Source organism: Ustilago hordei, assembly GCF_900519145.1.
Source record: "Ustilago hordei strain Uho2 genome assembly, contig: UHO2_contig_17, whole genome shotgun sequence".
NCBI lineage: Eukaryota > Fungi > Basidiomycota > Ustilaginomycetes > Ustilaginales > Ustilaginaceae > Ustilago > Ustilago hordei.
The window spans coordinates 432,451-452,975 of NW_024545291.1; the positions used below are offsets into that span (position 1 = coordinate 432,451).

The 20,525-nt window shown below is 51.3% G+C and overlaps 7 protein-coding genes across 7 annotated transcripts; 5 read left to right on the plus strand and 2 right to left on the minus strand.

Moving 5' to 3' along the window:
- Positions 1-1,080: 1,080 nt before the first annotated feature.
- UHO2_06209 (uncharacterized protein) lies at positions 1,081-2,280 on the plus strand (the record flags this gene model as incomplete). Its single annotated transcript, XM_041560432.1, has 1 exon — positions 1,081-2,280. One exon carries the CDS (start codon positions 1,081-1,083, stop codon positions 2,278-2,280), a length of 1,200 nt encoding a protein of 399 aa, XP_041416366.1.
- An 888-nt stretch (positions 2,281-3,168) lies between these two features.
- UHO2_06210 (uncharacterized protein) lies at positions 3,169-4,053 on the plus strand (the record flags this gene model as incomplete). The annotated part of the gene is made up of 1 exon (XM_041560433.1): positions 3,169-4,053. The coding sequence occupies one exon, from the start codon at positions 3,169-3,171 to the stop codon at positions 4,051-4,053; it is 885 nt and encodes a 294-aa protein (XP_041416367.1).
- A 401-nt stretch (positions 4,054-4,454) lies between these two features.
- UHO2_06211 (uncharacterized protein) lies at positions 4,455-5,620 on the minus strand (the record flags this gene model as incomplete). Its single annotated transcript, XM_041560434.1, has 2 exons — positions 4,455-4,795; positions 5,329-5,620. The coding sequence occupies 2 exons, from the start codon at positions 5,618-5,620 to the stop codon at positions 4,455-4,457; spliced, it is 633 nt and encodes a 210-aa protein (XP_041416368.1).
- Positions 5,621-6,142: 522 nt separating this feature from the next.
- Positions 6,143-9,034, plus strand: UHO2_06212 (uncharacterized protein; the record flags this gene model as incomplete). The annotated part of the gene is made up of 1 exon (XM_041560435.1): positions 6,143-9,034. One exon carries the CDS (start codon positions 6,143-6,145, stop codon positions 9,032-9,034), a length of 2,892 nt encoding a protein of 963 aa, XP_041416369.1.
- Positions 9,035-10,599: 1,565 nt separating this feature from the next.
- Positions 10,600-11,613, plus strand: UHO2_06213 (uncharacterized protein; the record flags this gene model as incomplete). Its single annotated transcript, XM_041560436.1, has 1 exon — positions 10,600-11,613. One exon carries the CDS (start codon positions 10,600-10,602, stop codon positions 11,611-11,613), a length of 1,014 nt encoding a protein of 337 aa, XP_041416370.1.
- Positions 11,614-12,067: 454 nt separating this feature from the next.
- On the minus strand, positions 12,068-14,473 carry UHO2_06214 (uncharacterized protein; the record flags this gene model as incomplete). Its single annotated transcript, XM_041560437.1, has 1 exon — positions 12,068-14,473. The coding sequence occupies one exon, from the start codon at positions 14,471-14,473 to the stop codon at positions 12,068-12,070; it is 2,406 nt and encodes an 801-aa protein (XP_041416371.1).
- A 1,349-nt stretch (positions 14,474-15,822) lies between these two features.
- Positions 15,823-19,211, plus strand: UHO2_06215 (uncharacterized protein; the record flags this gene model as incomplete). The annotated part of the gene is made up of 3 exons (XM_041560438.1): positions 15,823-15,912; positions 16,025-18,476; positions 18,706-19,211. 3 exons carry the CDS (start codon positions 15,823-15,825, stop codon positions 19,209-19,211), a joined length of 3,048 nt encoding a protein of 1,015 aa, XP_041416372.1.
- Between the last annotated feature and the right edge of the window lie 1,314 nt (positions 19,212-20,525).

The window sequence follows — 20,525 nt, forward strand, 5'->3', positions numbered from 1 at the left end:
ACCAATGCTCAACATTCCCCACCAATACCCCTATCCCACTTGACAACAGCACATCCTCATATGTGTCACTTTCATCTATACACACACATCAACTGACAACAGGAGTATATTTACTTCTGTTATTGCTTTGTACTTAGTTCCCTTTTGAATGCCAATGATTTACCGCTTGCTTGACTGCCCTGATTGCACTTTCCTCAACATGACTCATCAGCTGCTGAACAGTGTGTGTGTGTGTGTGTGTGTGTGTGTGTGTGTGTGTGTGTGTGGCTGGGAGCTGGCAGGCGACTCTGTCGAGATAGGCAATTTAACATTTTTTCTCCCTCAATTTCTCAGCTCCTTTCCAACAATTTTGCACGTATTTGATGACTTTTAATAGATCATTCACATACACAGAGAGAGACTTTGAAAGTGCAGAAATTGAGCCAAAAATCGCCGAGGCGGCCAGCGTTGATCCAAAGCGACAAAAAATGACGACGACACACACGCACGCAAAAAAAAACAATAAAAAAAAAAAAAAAAAAAAAAAAAACCAAAAACGCACGGTGCGGTTCTGTGCCCCGGATGACGATATTGCTGCTGCGCCCCAGTGAGACAGATTGGCCTTTTGCTGTGCGCTGCTGCCCCTGTCAAGTTGGGAAACAGTAATAATTTCCCCTTTGCTCTCTCTTTCTCTGCCTTGTGGGCTTGTCACGATCATCATCATCATCATCATCCTCCTCCTCGCCGTTTCTGCCCTCCACCACCATCCATCAACTATCATCGCGAACACCAATACCGCAGATTCAATTCTTCCTTTGCGATTGTCCGCCTGCCAAGCTCGTCACCCGCATTCTGCTTGTTGGCGTTTCATTCTACGCCCACACGCACAGCGACGCATCCCATTCCATCCCATCCCTTGCTGTCCAGGCTAAAGTGCGAACCAACTCAAAGTAGGACCGCTTGCCAGCTCACAACAATCCTTTCTCAGCTCTGCATTGCATCAGCGATAGAGAGCAGTTGCTTCTCTCAGCAACTTTCGCCAACAGCACCTACCTCAACCCTTTGTCCATCTTTCCTCTTCCGCCTTGATCGTTGCCAAATATGGGCCTCCTCGACCATGTCGGCTCGGCCGTCTCAGGTGCCAAATCGCACATCAAACCCACCAAAGAAGATCGTCCCCCTGAAGGTGCTTCCGCCGATGACACCGAAGAACTCGACGAAGAAGCCGGAAACATTCTCATCTCCCTCATCGGTCAACTTCGCATAGGCATGGACCTTTCCAAAGTTACACTCCCCACATTCGTCCTCGAACCAAGATCCATGCTAGAACGTATCACCGACTTCATGTCTCACCCCGACCTTATCTTTGGTGCTGGTAAACTCTCCTCCCCCGAGCAACGCTTTCTTCAAGTAACCCGCTACTATCTCTCTGGTTGGCATATCAAACCTAAAGGTGTCAAGAAACCCTATAACCCTATTTTGGGCGAGTTTTTCAGATGCACTTACAACTACACCGACGGTACCAAAGGTTACTACATCGCCGAGCAAGTCTCCCACCATCCTCCCATCTCCGCTTACTACTATCTTTCTCCGGAAAACAATCTTTTGATCTATGGAGAACTCAAGCCTAAATCCAAGTTCTTGGGTAACTCGGCTGCTACGATTATGGGAGGAGAGAATCGGGTGGTGTTGTTGGATAAACAGCAGGATGGAGAGTACGTGATTTCCATGCCCAACATGTACGCTAGAGGTATTTTGTTCGGTAGGATGGTATTGGAGTTGGGCGATACGAGTAAGATCCGCAACGAGGCCAACGACTTGAGTTGTGATGTCGAGTTTAAGACCAAGGGTTACTTTACTGGTACCTACAATGCGATCGGTGGCAAAGTTACCAAGGCTGGCAAGTGTATTGGTGACATTTCCGGAAAGTGGAGTGATTCCATGGATTACAAAGACAGCAGTTCCGGTAAGCACGACGAGTTGTTCGATGCTCATAAAGCAACAATTGTTCAAAAGGAGGTCATTCCCGAGGAACAGCAGGAGGAAAACGAATCGAGGAGACTATGGTCTAAGGTGACCCAGGCAATTAAGGAGAAAAATCTGGACAAGGCAACAGAGAGTAAGAGTGCGATTGAGGAGAAACAGAGAGCCTTAGCAAAGGAGAGAGAGGAAAACGCTGACAAGTGGGAACCAAAGTTTTTCGTGCAAAGGGGTGAAAAGTATCATCCAAGGATGGAAAGTATGCCTGATGACAGCTACAGGCCTGCGGTGGTGGTTGAGTACTTTGCTAAGACGGAGTGATTGTCGAGCCTGGCCGAAAGTAGTCTGCATAGATAGTCGGACGGGCGAGACGGCCTCGAGAATTGCTCTTCGACGACTGCAGTGTCCGCATCACCAGCACCAGTATCAATGGTGGTCGCAGTCTTGGCAGCTACTCGGCTCCTATGTTTGCCATTCTTTCAAGCCACGATGCTGGACAAAGCACATCCATGCTTACCGCAACACATCCATGCACACCTACATTCAGTTCTCGTTCAAGTGACACGATCTTCTCTCTCCTCTTCTGCTCGTCGCTTACTACACCTTTATTGTTCGAATGCAAAGCTATATCTTCCTGGATCTCACACACTGCTCCCGTTCCGAACCACTCCTCACCATCCGAGACTCTCTTGTGTTGCAAGAGTCGATCGCTTCTTATCGCTGTGACGGTGGAAAAGGATCTCGTTTTGGTTCGGCAGAGAGGATGATGAGTTGGGCGAGGGTGCGAGAAGTGTACACCGTGACGGAAGCAGGAAAGTGGAAGGAGGAAAGTGGAAGATGTTAGACCGCATTTGCACGTGTCGATAGCGCGTAAATTGGACGCGGTTGACGCGTAAAGTGGCTCAGGAACGCGTTTTGAGGGGTAGAAGTTCATATCATCCACCACCCATCATCCACCATCTGCCACCCGACCCTATCTCTTCGATCAACTCGCTCTCAGGACAAATTCCAAGCTTCGGCATCTGTTTGGACAACGGAAAAGCAACTACCTTACACCTTCCCCAGAAGGGACATTCTCGCCGGCTCAAACAATAACATATTCACACAGGCTACACCCGTTTGCATCGATCCATCAAACTGAAGACCCGCATCCATCTCGCCAAATAAGCTTTCGAACGAGGAACGATATACATTCCATAGAGTCGCAAAATGAACAGCCCATCATCAACTTCAATCACAGCCTCAGGATCACAAAGGACCTACACTTTGGCAGTGAAAAAACACTTTTCGCATCGACCGACAGCTTTCGCACTCTCCCCTCACTTTTCCTCTACCTCCCCCTCTTCCTCCTTCGCCTCTTCCTCCTTCGCCTCTTCCTCCTTCGCCTCTTCCTCTTGTTCTTCAAAGCCTACACCCAGGACAAGCGATATAGATGAGGATACGCAGAATGCGTTAGCAAACCTGGGTTGGAAGATTAGATCAAGTGTAAACCAAGGTTATTCCCGTTCCCAATCCATCGCCTTTAGCATTGGCGGGCGTGGGGAGGTTGAGGGAGAGTTTAGAAGCGAAAGAGACGTTCTGAGGGAGGTTGTGAATGGAAGAAGGGAGTGGAGTCGGGTTGCTACTGCTCCTAGTATTGGTGCTACTTTTGAGGATTTAAGGAGCTGGGTGGCTGGGGGAGATGTTTGTATGGTCGACGAAATCGCGTTTAGTGTGGTTGGGGGGAAGAGAGGCAGGAGGGATTCCACGTCAGACACACAAGAGACGCAATCACACATGCCAGAATGCGACAAGATGGGCCAAAGAAGGCAAATTAGAGGTTTACCCCAACTTTCATTCTCATCTACAACATCTTGCCATTCATCCGTATCTAATCTATCAGCAGAGCTGGGTATAAGAGCAGATTTCCCTACAAGTCAAAGCTCAGTATCACCCTTCCCTACCAACTCAGACTCAAACCGCATCATGGCGAAAGGGGTGGTGGATGAAGATATTCACTTCTATTCGCAACCCGCCGAACGCAAGATTGACGATACAAGCGGTCAAAATGGCTTTCACTTCAATGCTCAACATTTTAGCAGTACAAACTTCTAGACATTCCTCTGCTCCTCTTGCGACCTTTATAGCTCTTGACAATTTGATCAGTACGATGCGTTCTTTTGTACTTTATACGCCTGCTTTCGTCTAGGCTATGCAACTTCTCAACCTCTGAGAATAGTCTTGGTGCCAGATGATCATCGGGCTTGCAATTTGCGCCAGAGACGAGGCTTTTTGATGTTTTGATCAAATGCTGTTGGTACATGGTATCATTCTATACTGAACTCTGTCTTCTCTCGCGCTTCTTTGGAATGCTATGCCACCTTTGCTTCCCAGACCTGACCTTGTTTTCAAGTGCGACCTTGGCCCTGAGTAGCCTTTTGCTCGCTCTGGTGAGGTAAAAGTGCAAACATTCTCTATATGTTACTGCTCTTTCTGACGTTGACGACGGAAAGCCTTCAGCCGACAAACCGGAAATTGTCAGCCTGAACAAAAAACTTGCCGCTCAACGTAATACTGCCATCCTTTCCCGTTGTACTAGCACAGGCGACCCCTCCCTCTCCGGCACCAACTTGTGCTGCATCCACCAACACAAAGTTCTGACTGAACGCTCTTGGATGTGAAGTTATCGGTGCGTCTGGGTCAAAGTTTCCTCGATTTCGATTCGCACCGTGGGTGGAGGCGGTGGCTGATTTCGGTGCGGTTGATGTTGTGGCCGCTAGGGCTGATGATGATTCGGGGGTGTGATGCGATACTGTGCCTGAGACGCTGAGGATTAGTGAAGGGGGGACGAATGTTGCTGAATGACCCCGATGCAGGGTTTCGACAGAAACGAGAGGGTATGTTAGTATATGGGACTGATTAAATAGGGTGCAAGGGGGAAGGGGAAAAGGGGAAAGGGGAAAAGGGGAAAGGGGAGAGAGGGGAGGAGATGTTTGCTTCATATACTACTCGATACAACGCTGAACCTTTAGAATGAGTATCGAACCCTTATGGAAAGCGACCCGGACTTTCAGAACTTCTGTCTTCCGATCGTACAGCACCTTGCACAGGTATTCATCCATCGATCAGAGAAGATGGTAAGTTTGGGGTCTGTGGTTGATGTTGCCTCTTGCTCTCGCCTTTGCGCCATTGTTGACTTTTGTTGGAGCCACCATAGCTTCGCGGGAGAGAGCGTTGCTGTTGGATACGACCAAGAAAGTAGATCTTCCCGACTCTATCAAGCTGAGCGAGCGCAGGCATGTTTCCCTTCTATCCAAAGCCATCCGAGGCTGTTTTCGACGGCCAAAAAAGGGAAAAGAAAGGTACAGCATCCGGCAAGGTGACACTTACCACCATCAACGCTACCTCCAACAGCATGACAATCGAACGCCTGCACCTCATGTTTACTCCCCGGCATACTGTTCAACATGGCCGTCAATTCCTGCTGTCCACTGACAGGCGTACCGTTCCAAACGATCGAAGAGTTCGGCAAATACAGTGTGGGTACGAGGTTCGTCCGTTGTGGAGAGTCTGATGCTGCGTAGTAGGCAGAGACGAAGGCTTCGGCCGCTTTTGCTGCAAAGTCTGCCAACCGGCGAGAGTCGGGTCTCTTGTCTGTCTGTGAGGGCGGTTGAGATGCCATTGTGAATCGTGGTCGAGTAAGGCAGGATGGATGAGGGATGAGCAGCGGCTGGAAGGGCGTTAAAGAGTGTGTATGTGGCATCAACAGTTGCAAGGGTTGGACAAGTGTCCGAGTTCCGAGAGTGGAGCAAGATCGGGAAGATTGCACGGGCCCGATACGATAGGCAGAAAGCACGCCATTGAGAGGAAAAGTGGGGCTCTTTCACACCGCCAAAATAATGACTCGCCTTTCGCCCTTTTCCGTCAATCGCCGTTTGCCGGGAGGAGGATTGCGTGTGTGTGTGTTGCCTGCGTGTGTTACCTGTGTTGGTCAAGGGGAGGAAAGAGTTGACTACGCTTCGCCATCCTTTCTTCTCACCATACATCATCGTCAATACTGCTCTTCCCTACGCTCAAGAGAGGCAGAATACAGTCGAGGCCCTCTTTCAGCCAACCTCAGCATCACGCTAAGCCGGCGTCCTAATCGCAACTGCTTTGGCATCAACATCACATTTGGCCACCACTAAACTCTCGATAGACCAGCATGACTTCTCATCGCGACACCTACAGTGTCTCCTCCTCTCAGGCTTCCACGGTGACTCCGTTCAGCAACACCGACGTCGCCTCTGACGTCGCCTCCCTCGACTCCTCAATTCCCACTTCCCCCGAGCCTTCCGACATTGACGACGATGCTTCTTCTTCCGGCATCAAACAGCTCCCCTTCATCTCGCACAAAGATCGTCGTGGTCCCAACGGCTACCGCTTCGCCACTCAATGTGCTACCGTAGACGACCCCAACCATAAAGACCAGTACGGTTCCTCCTCTGCTCCCATCTACATGTCGGCCACCTTCAAAGGCTTGCCCGGCGCCGAGTTCGACTACTCACGTTCGGGCAACCCCACCCGTTCGATGCTTCAGCATCATCTCTGCCAGCTTCAGAACTGCAAGTACAGTTTCGCCGTTTCCTCCGGTATGGCTTGTCTCGATGTCATCGCTCGCATCGTCAAGGCCGGTGAACGCATTATTGCTGGTGATGACCTTTACGGTGGCACCAACCGTTTGCTCGGCTATTTGGCTTCACACCAAAACATCCACACCGATCACGTCGACACCACCGACGCTTCCAAGGTCGAAGAGATGCTTCAGAAGCGTGCCCGTGATGTTGCTGCTGGCTTGTGCGGAAAAGTCAGCATGGTGTTGCTCGAAACTCCCACCAACCCTTGTCTCAAGATCTGTGATCTTCAGCGATGTGCAGCTGCCGCTAAGAAGTGGGCCCCAGATGCGGTCGTCGTGGTGGACAACACTATGATGTCGCCCTACCTCATGCGTCCGCTCGAGTTGGGCGTAGACGTCGTCTACGATTCGGGTACAAAGTATCTTTCCGGTCACCACGATCTCATGGCTGGTGTCATTGCTTGCGATCGTGACGATCTGGGCAAACAGATTGCATTCACCATCAATTCGATTGGTAATGCGCTCACTCCCATGGACTCGTTCTTGTTGCTTCGTGGTATCAAGACTCTCGCTGTTCGTATGGATAGGCAGCAGGCCAGTGCAATCACTGTAGCCCACTACTTGGACTCGTTGGGTTTCAAGGTCAACTACCCTGGTCTGGCATCCCACCCCTCCAAGGCTATTCACGACAAGCAGGCTGCTGGACCAGGTTCGGTGCTTAGCTTTGTCACTGGTGACAAGGCGCTTTCGGAACGCATCGTGGGTGCTACAAGGCTTTGGGGTATCTCGGTCTCTTTCGGCTGTGTCAACAGTTTGATCTCAATGCCTTGTCTCATGTCGCATGCTTCGATCGATCCCAAGGTGCGGGCCGCACGTGGTATGCCCGAGGACTTGATCCGTCTTTGCGTCGGTATCGAAGACGAGCGCGATCTGCTCGATGATCTGCAGAATGCACTTTTGCAAGCTGGTGCCATTCGACCCAAACCTTATTCTTCCACTCGATCTAGTAGCCGTTTCCCCTCGACAATCGAGAGCTCGCGTGCTGCTTCCCCAGATCTTATCACCTACGAACGCACTCCTTTGCATACCGACCACGCTCAGCAGGATAAGGTGGCTAGTTTGGTGGAGGATATGAACACGGCTAAACTCGAGACTCGCGGCGGTGAGGGGGAACCGGGCTTGGCTCAAGACCACCCGCCGCCGAACAGCCCCACCTCGATTGTAGTTAGCGCGCCAGGCAAGGTCATACTGTTCGGAGAGCACGCTGTGGTGCACGGTGTCACTGCGATTGCTGGGTCGGTGGCGCTTAGGTGCTATGCCAATGTTTCGCCCAGGAAGGATGGCAAGATCTCGCTCGACTTGCCTGATCTAGGTGTCGTGCACGCTTGGAACATCAGCGAATTGCCCTGGGGTGCGGTGCCTGATTCGATTCAGGCTGGTGGACCAGTGCCCGACTCGCTGGATGCCGGATTGGTGGGTGCAATTGAAAAGGTGGTAGGTGAGACAGTCAACGAGAGCGAGAGAAGTCATGCTGCTTCAATTGCTTTCCTTGTTCTGTACATGTGCATTGCCGGTCAAGCTGATGCGCGAGCTCAAGCGTTCGTGTTGCGATCGGCTCTGCCTATCGGTGCAGGTTTAGGATCGAGTGCTGCTTTGAGCTCTTGTCTCGCAGCAGCGCTCAACATTCTCTATGGTCGCATTGCCGCTCCTAAGGGCGAGGTGGAAGCTGATGACTCGGCGTATGTCAACCAATGGGCTTTCTTGTCCGAGAAAGTGATTCACGGTACTCCATCCGGAGTGGATAACTCGGTAGCAGTTCACGGAGGTGCAATCGCTTTCACTCGTGCTCATCCGATCAACACGCTCAATGCGAACAAGATGGAGAAGTTGAAGGGTTTCTCTTCTTTCCGCTTCTTGCTGGTCGATAGCTGTGTAGGAAGGGAGGGCAAGAAATTGATCGCTCACGTAGCCGCACAGAAGCAAGCTGACCCGCAACGGCTGAACGCGGCCCTTGCTAGAATTCAGGCGATTGCGGATTCGGCAAAGCAGATCCTCAGTGGTACTTGTGCGCTTTCGCGCGATGACCTCGTCGCGCAACTAGGAGAGTTGATCAAGCAGAACCATGCCGAGCTCGTCGATCTTCAAGTATCACACCCTTCGCTCGAGTTGATCAAGAACAAGACCGAAAGCTTTGCTCCTGCTCAGCTTGCAACTAAGTTGACCGGTGCCGGTGGTGGAGGTTGTGCAGTGACGCTTCTGCCGGATGAGTTTGAGGAGGAGAAGGTGAAAGAGTTGATCCAGGAGCTAAGCAATGCTGGCTTCAAGTGTTACGAGACCAGGGTTGGCGGAGATGGCTTCGGTGTTAGACTGCCAAAGGGGGAGGAGGATGCTGCGGAGACAAAGATCAAGTTCCAGGAGGTGAATGTCAGTAAGGATCTGGGAGAGTGGGCTGATGGTCAGCAGGGGTGGGTGTTTGCCTGAACGTCGCTGAAGATGAGAACGTTGTAAGATTTATCTCTGTTCAATACAAAGTTACAGTACAGTACATCAAGTCTTTGGTGCTGTAAGCAAGATGGGGAGTATCGGGCGTGATCGATGAGGTATGCTGCGGGTTTGCTCCATCCGCAGTCGAAGTAGTGGTGCGACGCTTGAGAAGGGTTGCCACGCTTTCCAACAGTCACCCAGCCCACCGCGCCCACAACAATGTTGAGGAATGTACAAGCGAAGAGCAGGCAAAGGGATAGCGATTGCGAATAGTAAGAAGGCAACTAAGTACAAAGCAATGCCAAGCATATTTATCCCTCCGGATAGCCAGTATGTACGTGTGTGGAATGCAGTGATACAGAGGATTGCGCGCTATCACAATAGGGGCAGGAGGGTGTTGACGGGCGATCTGAGCAACGGTGGTGGGTTGATGATGAGTAACGACGGTGAGCGAGGTTGGCGGAAATGTTAGAGCGAAGCAAAAGGTCATGTGATTTGGCTCTCAACTGGAGTGGCAGTAAGCTGTGCTGAGACAAAGAGTAACCTTTGACGACATCCGAACTCGATTTGCTTCATCTGCGCAATCAAAGTCCCCTTTGTCAAAGTCACATCCCTTCAAGGCATTGTGAGTCGGTGGGCATCACGACGTTCCCACCCCACCTCTTCTCTCTGCCTCTCTGCCTCTCTGCCTCTCTGCCTCTCTGCCTTGTTCAAGTGAGTGCGCAGCCCGACTCTGCGCACCGAGAAGGAGTATAAAGAGTGGTCAAAATGGAGCACACAAGGTTCGAGGCAAGACACCCTCAACCTTGTTGATCAAGCTCAGACTTTTCCTCCTCCTCCCCCTCCTCCTCCTCCTCCTCCGCCACCCTTTGCCCTCTTCCTTCCATCTGCTCATCCGCTTCTAATTCCGCTCGCTTGTTGGTTCTCGCTCCGACCTGTACACTTTACTTTCTGCTTGGTGAGTAATCAGCAAGAAAAGAAGCTCAGCACGTTGTCAAAGCTGCAGATGCCGGGCATCGTTAGTGACCAAGACGATCACTGACGTCTTGCCGGCTTGCCTTGCGCCATCACCCTCGTTTTTCGGGGTCCCTTGTTTCTCTGCGCACGATCCACATCCGATAGCTTTCTCTCTGCACTTTCCTTTGTTTACAGCGCAGAGCTTCCCCCAAAGGCGGAAAACAGCCAGGTGAGTTGGCGTATTGCAGGCATGGTGGCGGATCGGTTCTCATCGCGCGCGTTTCTATCTTTGCGTCGCGTGTTGACACTATGGCCGAACGCGTCGGTCCCGCGTAGCGCTGCTCTCGTGCTTGGTTGTCTTGTAGCCAGCTATCGATACATATATTACCAGGCTTCCTTCCTCATGATCCCTCTCTCACTTTTCTTTTCTGAAGCCGCAGCGACTCGTCCGACACTCTTCCATACCATCTCAACGACTCTTGAACTGACATCAATCTCCGCTTCTCTCTTCTCCAGCACTTGCTCCGTCGTATATCCTACCACCCCTCTCCCATAGATCGAGCCCTCTCCCTCTACAGTACACAACCTCGATTCCTTCTTCAAGCATGAAGTTCTTCAATCCGACCACCGCGCACCTCCTGGCCGTTGCAGTCGTCATCATGACTGCCCAAGTCAGCTGTCTTCCCACCTACGGTCTTGTCCGTCGCCATCATCACACCACCATCGTCAACAACTACCGTCGTTCACATGGCGACGACCACGGCGACCTCTCTGCCCACGACGGCTACGAAGCCCAGCTGCACAGCCTTGAAGTTGCACTCCACCACTACGAGGAGTACGGAGATGCGAAGAGCCTCGAGACTTATCTCAAGGGATTTGGTACTGATGATCCTAGCAAGGCTTCGAACAGCGGCGATCATGTTTCTGCTCGCAAAGATGATGGTGAAAATGATGCCAAGAATGGTGGGCAGGAGAAGGGTCAAGATTGCGAGCAAGGCGATCAGTCTCAGTCTCAGCAGAGTCCTTCTAAGGACTCTTGGTCGCAGTGGCAGCAGCAGCAACATCAGCCAAAGATGGTCAAGAAGCCCAAGAAGACTCGGCCTCAGCCTTCGCAGGACTACACGGAGCCCAAGCCCGAGCCTCAGCGATCGCAACCTGCCACGCCACCCAAAAGCTACAACCCGGCTCCTCCCAAGAACGACGGCAACTCCTCGCCGCACACAATCGACGGCTACACATGCCCCAAATTCGATATCCCCTCTTCCTCCCCCTCCACCACCTCCCTCTACACCTCTTCCACCCCCTTCACCGGCCGTGCCACCTACTACGACACAGGCCTAGGCGCATGCGGAATCACCAACTCGGACTCTGACCCTATCGTCGCTATTTCGCGTGACCTCTTCGAACAGTACAACCCATCCGACGCCAACCCGAATCACAACTCCCTGTGCGGTCGAAAAGTTGAGATCACCTGGAAAGGCAAGACTGTTCACGCGTTCGCGACAGACGAATGCCCAGGTTGCGAAACGACGAGCTTGGATATGAGCCCCAAGGTCTTCGAGAGTCTAGACGCCAAGGAGAAGGGCATTTTGGATGGTATCCAATGGCGATTCGTCTGAGACCCGCCTATAGTAATACGTACAAAAGATCGCAGTCACTGGTTCACTGCTCTCAACTTTTCCTAGTCCTAGTCACGGGGGTTTCGTTTGGCTTTCCTTTCTCTTCCGATCTTGCTACTATGCAGCTTTTAGCCCTTACCCTTGCTTTGGGTTCTTCTACTTGCTCCCATGCTGAGCTGTGTCGATCATAGCTCGGCGCTCTCTGCTTTTTTCTTTGTTCGCACGCGCCTGTTGATCATGGCTAGCGATGCGCGGTTTTCATGTCTTACTTGACGATGCTCTGTTTCAATAGTATGAATCGTACCAATGTTGCTGCTCTTGAGGCTCTTGCTCGTACTTGGATTGCTTGTGCCAGCCTTGTTTGCGTGCTCTCTGACGGATGCAATGCTCCTTCACAATTGCACACACCCATGTCTCGACTGCAACGGGTAGTTTAGGATTGCAATGCTCGACGCTACCTCCGGAAGGCAGCATTTGAATTCATAAGCCGTACCGCAGCGTCTCTTTCCCTTGCCCTCTTTGCCATCTCGGCCTCGTCTCCTATCCTACTACCCCATTTGCCTAACTTCTCCAATAGGCCAAGCAGCCTCTTTGCCTCCACACTCGCCCATTCACCCTTGCCGCCTTTACCAGACTGAAGAGCCATTACCCAATCCATCACTTTATCCTCCAATACGCATCTCAAAGTCTGTCGAACACCTTCGAACTTTACCAGCGCTTCCACCTGCACCCCATCCTGCTTGGCTTGCTGTGCTAAGAAGTGAACGTCGTGGCAGAGAGTGGCGAGACCTGCAGTGTTGACACAAGCCGGAGACTCGGGACCAGTCAAGTGACGATCAAAAAGAGAGACCGCAAGATGGGTGTATGCGCTTGCATAGACCGACTCTTTCACCGAAGCAGGAAGAAGAATCAGAACCGACTGCATCATTGTCGTCAACCAATCGAGCGTATCTTGTAACCATGGCGAATGTCCCCCTCCTCCTCCGCTCGCTGTATTTGGACTGAAATCATACTCGGCCAAGCCCAGGAATTGATCCAACTTGCCTCGGAAAGCATCCGCAATCTTGACCTCAGCAATCCTCAATGTTTCCACAAAATGCTTACTCGCTCCCAGCTCCAACTTGCCCCCACCGCCTCTGCCACTCGGAGCCCTCAATGCCACCAACAGTTTTTCCAACTGCTCACAAGCAAGATTGAAATGTTCAGCATTAACCACAATCTGACTTATCTGAGCCAAACTATTCCCTTTCGTATCATCCAAACTCTTCCTTATCCCGTTGCTCACCTGATGGATCAAAAGATGATCCAACGTCTGTTTGAGGATCTCATCTATCTCCCTGTAACCCCCGACCCCTTCGGAAAAGTTGTAATACTGATCCACCAGGTTCCTTATATCCATACAACACAGCGGATAGGTTTGAGAAAAGGGAAGAGAGAGTGGGAAAGCGCATGATCGAAGCATCTCCCCATCGCCAGATTTTAACCAACATACGCAGAGAACTTTGTTAAGTTCTTCAGGCGTGGAGACAACCATGGGTTGATGTTGAGTATCTTGCATCGCCCTCTGGAAGTCTTGTGAGAATCGGTCTCGTAGAAGATGTGCGTAACGTTCGAATAAGGTGAGAAGAAGTGCGTTGAGTTTTGTTACTGGGAAGCCATGCGTTTCGAGGGTTTGGATGAAAAGTTGGATCGAGGTTTTAGCAGACACGTAGATTCGCGTGTCTTTACAATCCCGCAGCGAGAGGGAAACGAGCTCGACGAGTCGGGTACACATGGTTTCCCATAAATCATCCACCTCGGACTCTGAGCGGAAAGAGGAGGGAGTGGTGGATATAACGTCATGCTCGACGATAAAGAATCCTACCATCTCTTCTAGCAATGCCGGGAAACCTCGGCCTCCACCTGCGGTATTGGTAAACGAGATTCCTTGGTTAAGCAGCAAATTCGCCTGCGCCCTCCTATCATCCTGATAACTCGCCTGCAGCTCCTCCCTTGCATCCAAGGCATCATGAATATGTATACACTGGTACAACGGTCTAAAATCCACCTTGACCTTTTCATTATCCACAAAATTGTACTCTGTTCTTTCGTTGACGACCAATTCTATTGCCGAATTCACCTTTGCCAATCTCAACAGTGGATCTTTTTGCGCTTTAAGCCTCCATCTCTTCTGCCTACTCTCCATCGCTTCCAAGGCCAGCTGCCCAACTGTTCTAGACTTTTCCCTCACCTCATAGAGCCATTCTTTCATCTCCTTGGTAACTCCCATCTTGACCTGATTCCTCATCTGGGGGATGCCTTCCATCATATGTTTTGCAAACTCATAGGCCATCACTCCTCTCAATCTCTCCTCCAATTCCTCGAGACTCCTTAAGGCTGCAAAGAATTTCTTCTCGCCAATCAGCGCCTCCACTCTGCCCGCCAAATCCAATACCCTTAAAGAGCGCCTCATAGCTTCAATCGCCTCTTCTACATTCGCTCCTGTCCTCTGCGTCTCCAAGAGTTGCTTTTTCTTGTTTCCTAAACTGCTTCCGCCTGCCTGAACATCTTCATTTAGTTCTGCGATCCGATGTTTTAGTGTAACGGTGCCAGAACGGACTTTGAGAAGCTTGTCTACAGCAGCAACGAATTCGCTATGATTGTTGTTACAGATTGCTTCAATCTCCGAGTCTTTAGCAGAGACGAAAGATTTGAGGTGGCCAAGGAAGGCATCTTGTTGTCGGGCCTGGTCGAGTTGTTTAATGATAGGTCCGAGTTGTTCTAGGTTTTCGGTTTCGGCGTCTAGGTCGGTGAATAGGGTTAGTTGTTGCAGTTGGGCTTCGAATGAGATTAGTGGTCGGTTGCGTTGGCGGGAGGCCATGGTGTGGGGCGAAAGTGCCGATAAACTGACTAGTGTGGCGACGGTATAGGTGTTTGAGGTATTCGGCTGCCGTAAGTAGTGTTGAATGACGAAAGCTAGAATGCGGCGGGCATGAGAGAGTCGCCAAAGGGGTGTTGTCCGAACAGATTAGTGAGTGATGAGGATGCGACGATAAGGCTTGAATTGAGCTACAGTGTAGCTGATGGGTATAGTGTCTGCCGATGCACGAGCTCGAGATGGTGACCAGCAAGGATGAGGATGGTGAGCGATGTGGTTGTGTTGGAAGTTGCGCGTTTGTGTGAGAGAAGTAATACAGGCTGGAACAAGGTTGGTCCTTGCGCGGCTAAGTTGGCGGCTAAATTTTGATTGTTAGACCGACACAAGATCTTGTTGTAATTCCAACAAGGTCAGTTAAGATACGTCGGTATTTCGAGGGCCCAAGATGTTAGATCGGAAGGTTAGTCGGGGACCGGAAGACGGAAATTAAGCGAGGTGGGAGCATCTGCAGCTTACTCTCCAGGGTTGACAGCGAGATATGAGGTATGCCAATGGGTAGGTTGACATGGCCACGCTTATGAAGGGGAGTGGACGGTCTATGGTTATGACTCAGCTGGAACAAGACAGCGAGTGTCAGTGGCGGGAAAGGTATATATATATATATACTCATGATTGTAGACTCCATGCTCCCGTAATAATTAAATCTTGCAAGCGAGCAAAGTGACAGGTGGCAGAAGAGAACAACACTTTATATATATATATATATATATATATACTTTTCTGGGGAGCGTTGCAGAGCGAAGGCTGGCAACGATGATCGAGCGACAACGAATCAGCCGCCCGTCTCCTTTGCCATTCGAGGCAGAAGAGAGAGAGGAAAAGCGATGTGTCAGTGTGTCGGACATGCCGACGCGATACAATCAGCATGGAGACGGCTCTTCCGATGATCAGCTTCCTGATCGATGGCTGAGCAGAGTATATAACCACCACTTTTGAACGCGTAGCTCGAGATATATCCTCTTTCCCTTCCTTGCTTTCTTTCCTTGCTTTCTTTCCGCCATTCCGGATAGCCTCTCTTCTACGTCCCCGCTATTCATCTGGATCCTCTTTTGTGGTCCACGCCACATGGAAGCAGCATCCGCATTGGTCTAGAAGCATCGACTTGCTTGGTACCTGGCCTTCTACAGCCCACTTAGCGTCGGTACGCCGATCCTTCCATCCCAAAACGCTATCTCCTGCGCCAAAGTGGATCTTCAATGCCAACGCCTTCGCTTCGATAGCCGACCTTGGTACCTGATTGCACTTCCAACACTGCATGGCCTTGATACTGGAATGCATACTAGCTGGACAGTATGGCAGAGACTGTTCAGTCGTGTCTCAATGATCGTCTACGCGATCGAGGTCTTGCATACAGCTCGTACCAGATCTGTTCGAAGCTACAAGTAGTTAGGAGAGCCCAGGTTAGATACATGCCTTAGCCACACCTCGCAGCTCCAGGCCGGCTGCTGCTACCTTGTGATATAAAGCGATTCGTCAGCAACCTAACTGTCACAGCGCAAACAAGTCGACATCACTCTCCGCCCTGCACTTGGTGAAATCGCTATGCAGGGACCAGCAATGAATCTTGATCGAGAATCTCGTTCAATCAGATCCGCCACTTCTAGCGCCGACTTTTCTTCTCCAGCACTACCCGAACTCAGCCTCGACGCTTCACTTCAGCGCTTTCATCAAGAAGAGGACGTCTCTGTCTCTTTCATCTCATCCGCAGCACGCTCGCGAGCCTGGCTGCGCGAGAGCCAGCAGCACGAGATCCAACACCAATCATCTTGGCCGCAAGAGCTATCACCCCACTACCATCCCACTGAACCAGTCAGCACTGAACACCATCCAAGTTTCTGCTTCCCGCCCTTGTTGCCGTCTCAACCGATCACGTCGTCAAAAGAGAGGCTCGGAGCAACACCACCTGGGGATCCAGCACTGCAAGCTCCACCTCGTACAAGCCGCGGTCCGAGTCATCCGAAGCCCTTCCTCTCCTCTTCGTCACGCGCTACCTCCATTGCATCGATCGCCGAAGTAGAACAGCAGGATAAGCAAGATGCCCGACCTCGGATTTTGTTTGGGACACCGTTTGCAGGAAGTGCTTTTGAGCGTCGAATAGACGACTATCCCAGCGATCGACAGGTCGGTCAGCGACGTTCAGACTCTTCGGCCTCAGGCCTCTCACCCAAGCAGAGCTACGCTTCTCTCCCAGTCCATAGGCAAGAGTTCCAACCGAACAGTAGTCAGTCTCCAGTCCAATCGCGTCGTCCTCATGCATCTTCACTACAATTTTACAAGCCACAACCATCGCAGTGGAGCATTCTGCTTGCCCCACTTTCCAACAACAACAACAGTTCAACCAACGCCGAAGCTCAGGCACACGACGAAACGATTCTTCTTCCCTTGCAACGCTCGATTGAGGACCAGATCGAGTGTCTCAAAGCTCATCTCTCCACCAGCCCCAACTTCAACGCCAAATGTCGTTCGGATAGCGACGTCGACTTCTACCTCGATCTCAGTTCTGTTTCTGCTCTGCCGGCCAGCACGATGGCCCGACTAACTCTACAGAGCTGGAAGATCGCTTTCGACCGGTACTTCAAAGGCGGTGCCACCTTCGACAAGCATCGAGACGTTTCTCTGCCATACCTTTTCCGCCAGACCGGTCTTCCCATTGTCGCTCTGATTCGGTATTTTTTGACACCGCCCTTGAATTCCCTCCGACCATCGCCAAGCCTTTTCAGCAAGTCACATACTGCAGTGTCCACATTCAAGTCCGCAAGCGCGGCTAGATCTGGGATTGATACACACGATAGCAGCCCTTGGACTCGCCGCAAATCGGAAATGACCGTCTCACGGGCAAACACAGGCAGGCTAGGGATCTCGTCAAGTATGGTACAGAGCAAAAGCTTCCCTGGCGCACCGAGAACGCCGGTACGCAAAAGTCCTCTTTCTTACTCCCCCCAAACGCGATCCTTTCCTCGCGACAATGTTCGCCCCTTGATCAGCGCTGCATTGACTTTAACAGCTTCACCAACGACACAGTCTCAATCGCATCAACAAATTGGATACAGAGGTGGAGAAGACAACAAGCTGCGATCCTTGTCTCTTGCTACTGCACATCCTCTCAGCGCGACCGAACCCGTGTCGACAAAGCAGATACAGGCGGCAGGCGGACTTGCCTTCGGCTCCGACCTCCAAGAAAGTATCGTCTCAAACCCAGAAGAAGAGCATGAGGCGCCATCACTTCGCCAACGATATCAGTCTTCTCGAGGATCCAGCCATCGAAGCTTCCCTTCTCACACCACCTCTCTTTCTACTCACCCGACACAGCCCACCAGCATTCACAGCAGCCGTAGTCAACTTCGTCCGCCCTCACAGCACGTCGAAAGCGATGGTGATGCTGATACAGAAGATGTAGGCAGTCGTTTCTGGACTCAGCTCTCCAGCCTTGGCAAACAGGTTTCGCGCGAGAAAACTGCTCCGGGCTTGGAAGGCTTTGGTCGAGCAGGCAACGTTTCTGCCTCATCTACAGCTTCAAGTGCTTCAGTATTCGACTTTAGTCCTTTGGGAATCTTCGTTCCCACGGAAGCTGAGGAGCCTTCTCGCGAAATTCAGCAGGACACAGGATCGGTAAATGTATCTCCAACCTCTCTCACTTTGCCTACCGGAACCTCGACCGGACTTCTCGGCCGACGTAGGGCATACAGCTCAATGGTGCCTCTAACTGGCTGGAGAGCTGGTGACAACGATATTTCAACAGCTGAAAATTCGGCTCTAGACCTTCCACAAGTGCTGTTACTACATGCTCGGGAAAGTTCCGGTCCAAGCGAACTGAATGTTTTTGACTCGATGGATCTTGTCACGCCGACTGTTTCGACATTTCAGGGGAGGGCGAGAGCGCAATCCTTCCAGCCTTCGATTTCTTTTCAGCCAAGGTTGGATGCCACTTTAGCACTCGGTGGGTTGGGTACGAAGAGGCAAGATGTTTGGCAGGAGGCGATAAATCAGTTATCTGATCGGTTCAGTCGTCCGAAAAGGCAATCAGTCCAGAAGCAGAGCGCTAGTGGAGAGATGCATGCGTCGCCGAGAATAAGTGCGAACGCAGACACTGGCGATGTTGTCGATCAAGATCACACGCAGACGACAGAGGACACGACTACAGTCGTCGTAGATAGGTGGCCACCTAGTATTGAGAGCTCGCCCCTTGCCCGGTCTCTTTTACGAGAATTGGGCAGAGCGTGTCGATATTGGTATCGATGGCGATCTTGGACGGCGCGGTTCAACGGTTCTTCTTGATGGAGGCGAGGTCGAAGTCCCTCCGACTGCAGCTGGACCAATCCAGCCCGGGCCTACAAGCACATTGACACGTACATCATCAACTTTATCAGGCTCAACCATTCTAGGTTCAGCAGGGAGTGTGTCGTCGCTGCAGATCATGCACGAGTCGAAATGGCCGCTTCCGCAATCACGCTCAGTAGTAGCAGATGACATTTCACACTCTACATTTGCTGTCATTTCGTCTGGCAACCCCAATGTGGAATCGACGGACGCTTCGGATGCTGGCCAACGACACAACCATGCAGAAGAGGCTCACGAAGGATTTTCCCTCCCTACGAATGAAAAAAAGCGGCCACTTGGCGCCTGGGCAGACACATTCCCCCGCCGTGCAAGTTCTGCAGATTTTCGAGCCGCCGGACGATGATCGAGCAGCTCTACTGCCGACTGGCTCGAAGGTTTCGAGACAGACCAATCTTGCAGCTCCTCCCATGATCCTTTCGAGCTCACTCACGCGATCCCGATCGATGAATGCGGTGGGTCGGCCAGCCGACTTGATTGGAGGTACTTTGATTTTGAGTGAAAGAGATAGGGTATCCGGCGCAGAACCTGATATAGGAATGCCGTGAAGGGCGGATCTGCTGGATATGCAGCACATTCTCCTCGCAGCTGACCTTGCTGGACAAGACACCAACCCTTCGGAAGAATCACCTTTCAAAGCAGCAACCAGAGTCAAACGATCCCTCAGTACTATTTTCGACATGCCTCCTCCTGACTATTCTCCTCGCATCTATGAATCGTAAGCATCGGAATGTAACGGCTATCACTACTCTCTCAGCTGAAATGAGTGCGGGTGTGAACAAGGGTTGTGTCGTGTGCACAACTGGAAGTCGGACCCTGTCAAAATATAAGAATTCGGAATTCGGATCTCTATAGTCCTCATGAAGGATGTCGTTTGCGCTCAGGCCTTCTCTCGGCCCATTCTTCTCTTCACATTCACCACATCTCATTCCCCCCTTCATCATCTCGTTCTGGAGAGACTCTCCCAGGATGCCTGTAAGTCCACTCCTCCCCCCGCTTTCGCCCGGGTTAAGTCTTTGTCTGACTGAGATCCTTTCCCTGCATCCCTGTTCACGGCTCAACTCGCATCGCTGTTCGTCTCGTCTTGGCTTTGGACTCGCATCGCTCGCTCACGCTCGCTGACAGCGCCTAGCACTGCAACTGAGAGCACAATTCACAAACGTGACCTCCCTCCTCCCCTCCGATCCAGACCACACGCTCATGCTCAAACTCAAATGCTCATCCTGTCACGAAGAACATTCCAAACTAGTCGGTGTTACTCCTTCCGATCAACATGAGATGACAAAAGGTGCACGTGGATCTGCTAATCTTGTTATGAGCTGCAATGTAAGCTTCTCCCACCACCTCCTGCCCCCCTTGTTTCTCTTTCTGATCTGGTTTTCTGGCTTTTTTCTTTGTCTGGTGGGATAGTTTTGTAAAAAAGAATCTTCCGCGAGTAGGTACTCTTCTCCTTTCCTCCGCCTCGTTTTGCAGCTATGCGAAGCGAAACAACTTAGACTCTGCATTGTTATGGGCCAGAAACTGACGTTTTTGGCAAACAGAATTTGACGAGCCAACCCAAAAGGAACCTCTCTGGAAAACAATCGAAGCAGATCAAGACTCAGGAGCAGAATGGCAAACTCTCTGCGTGTTGGATTTTAGAGGTTTAGAACCGGTAGGG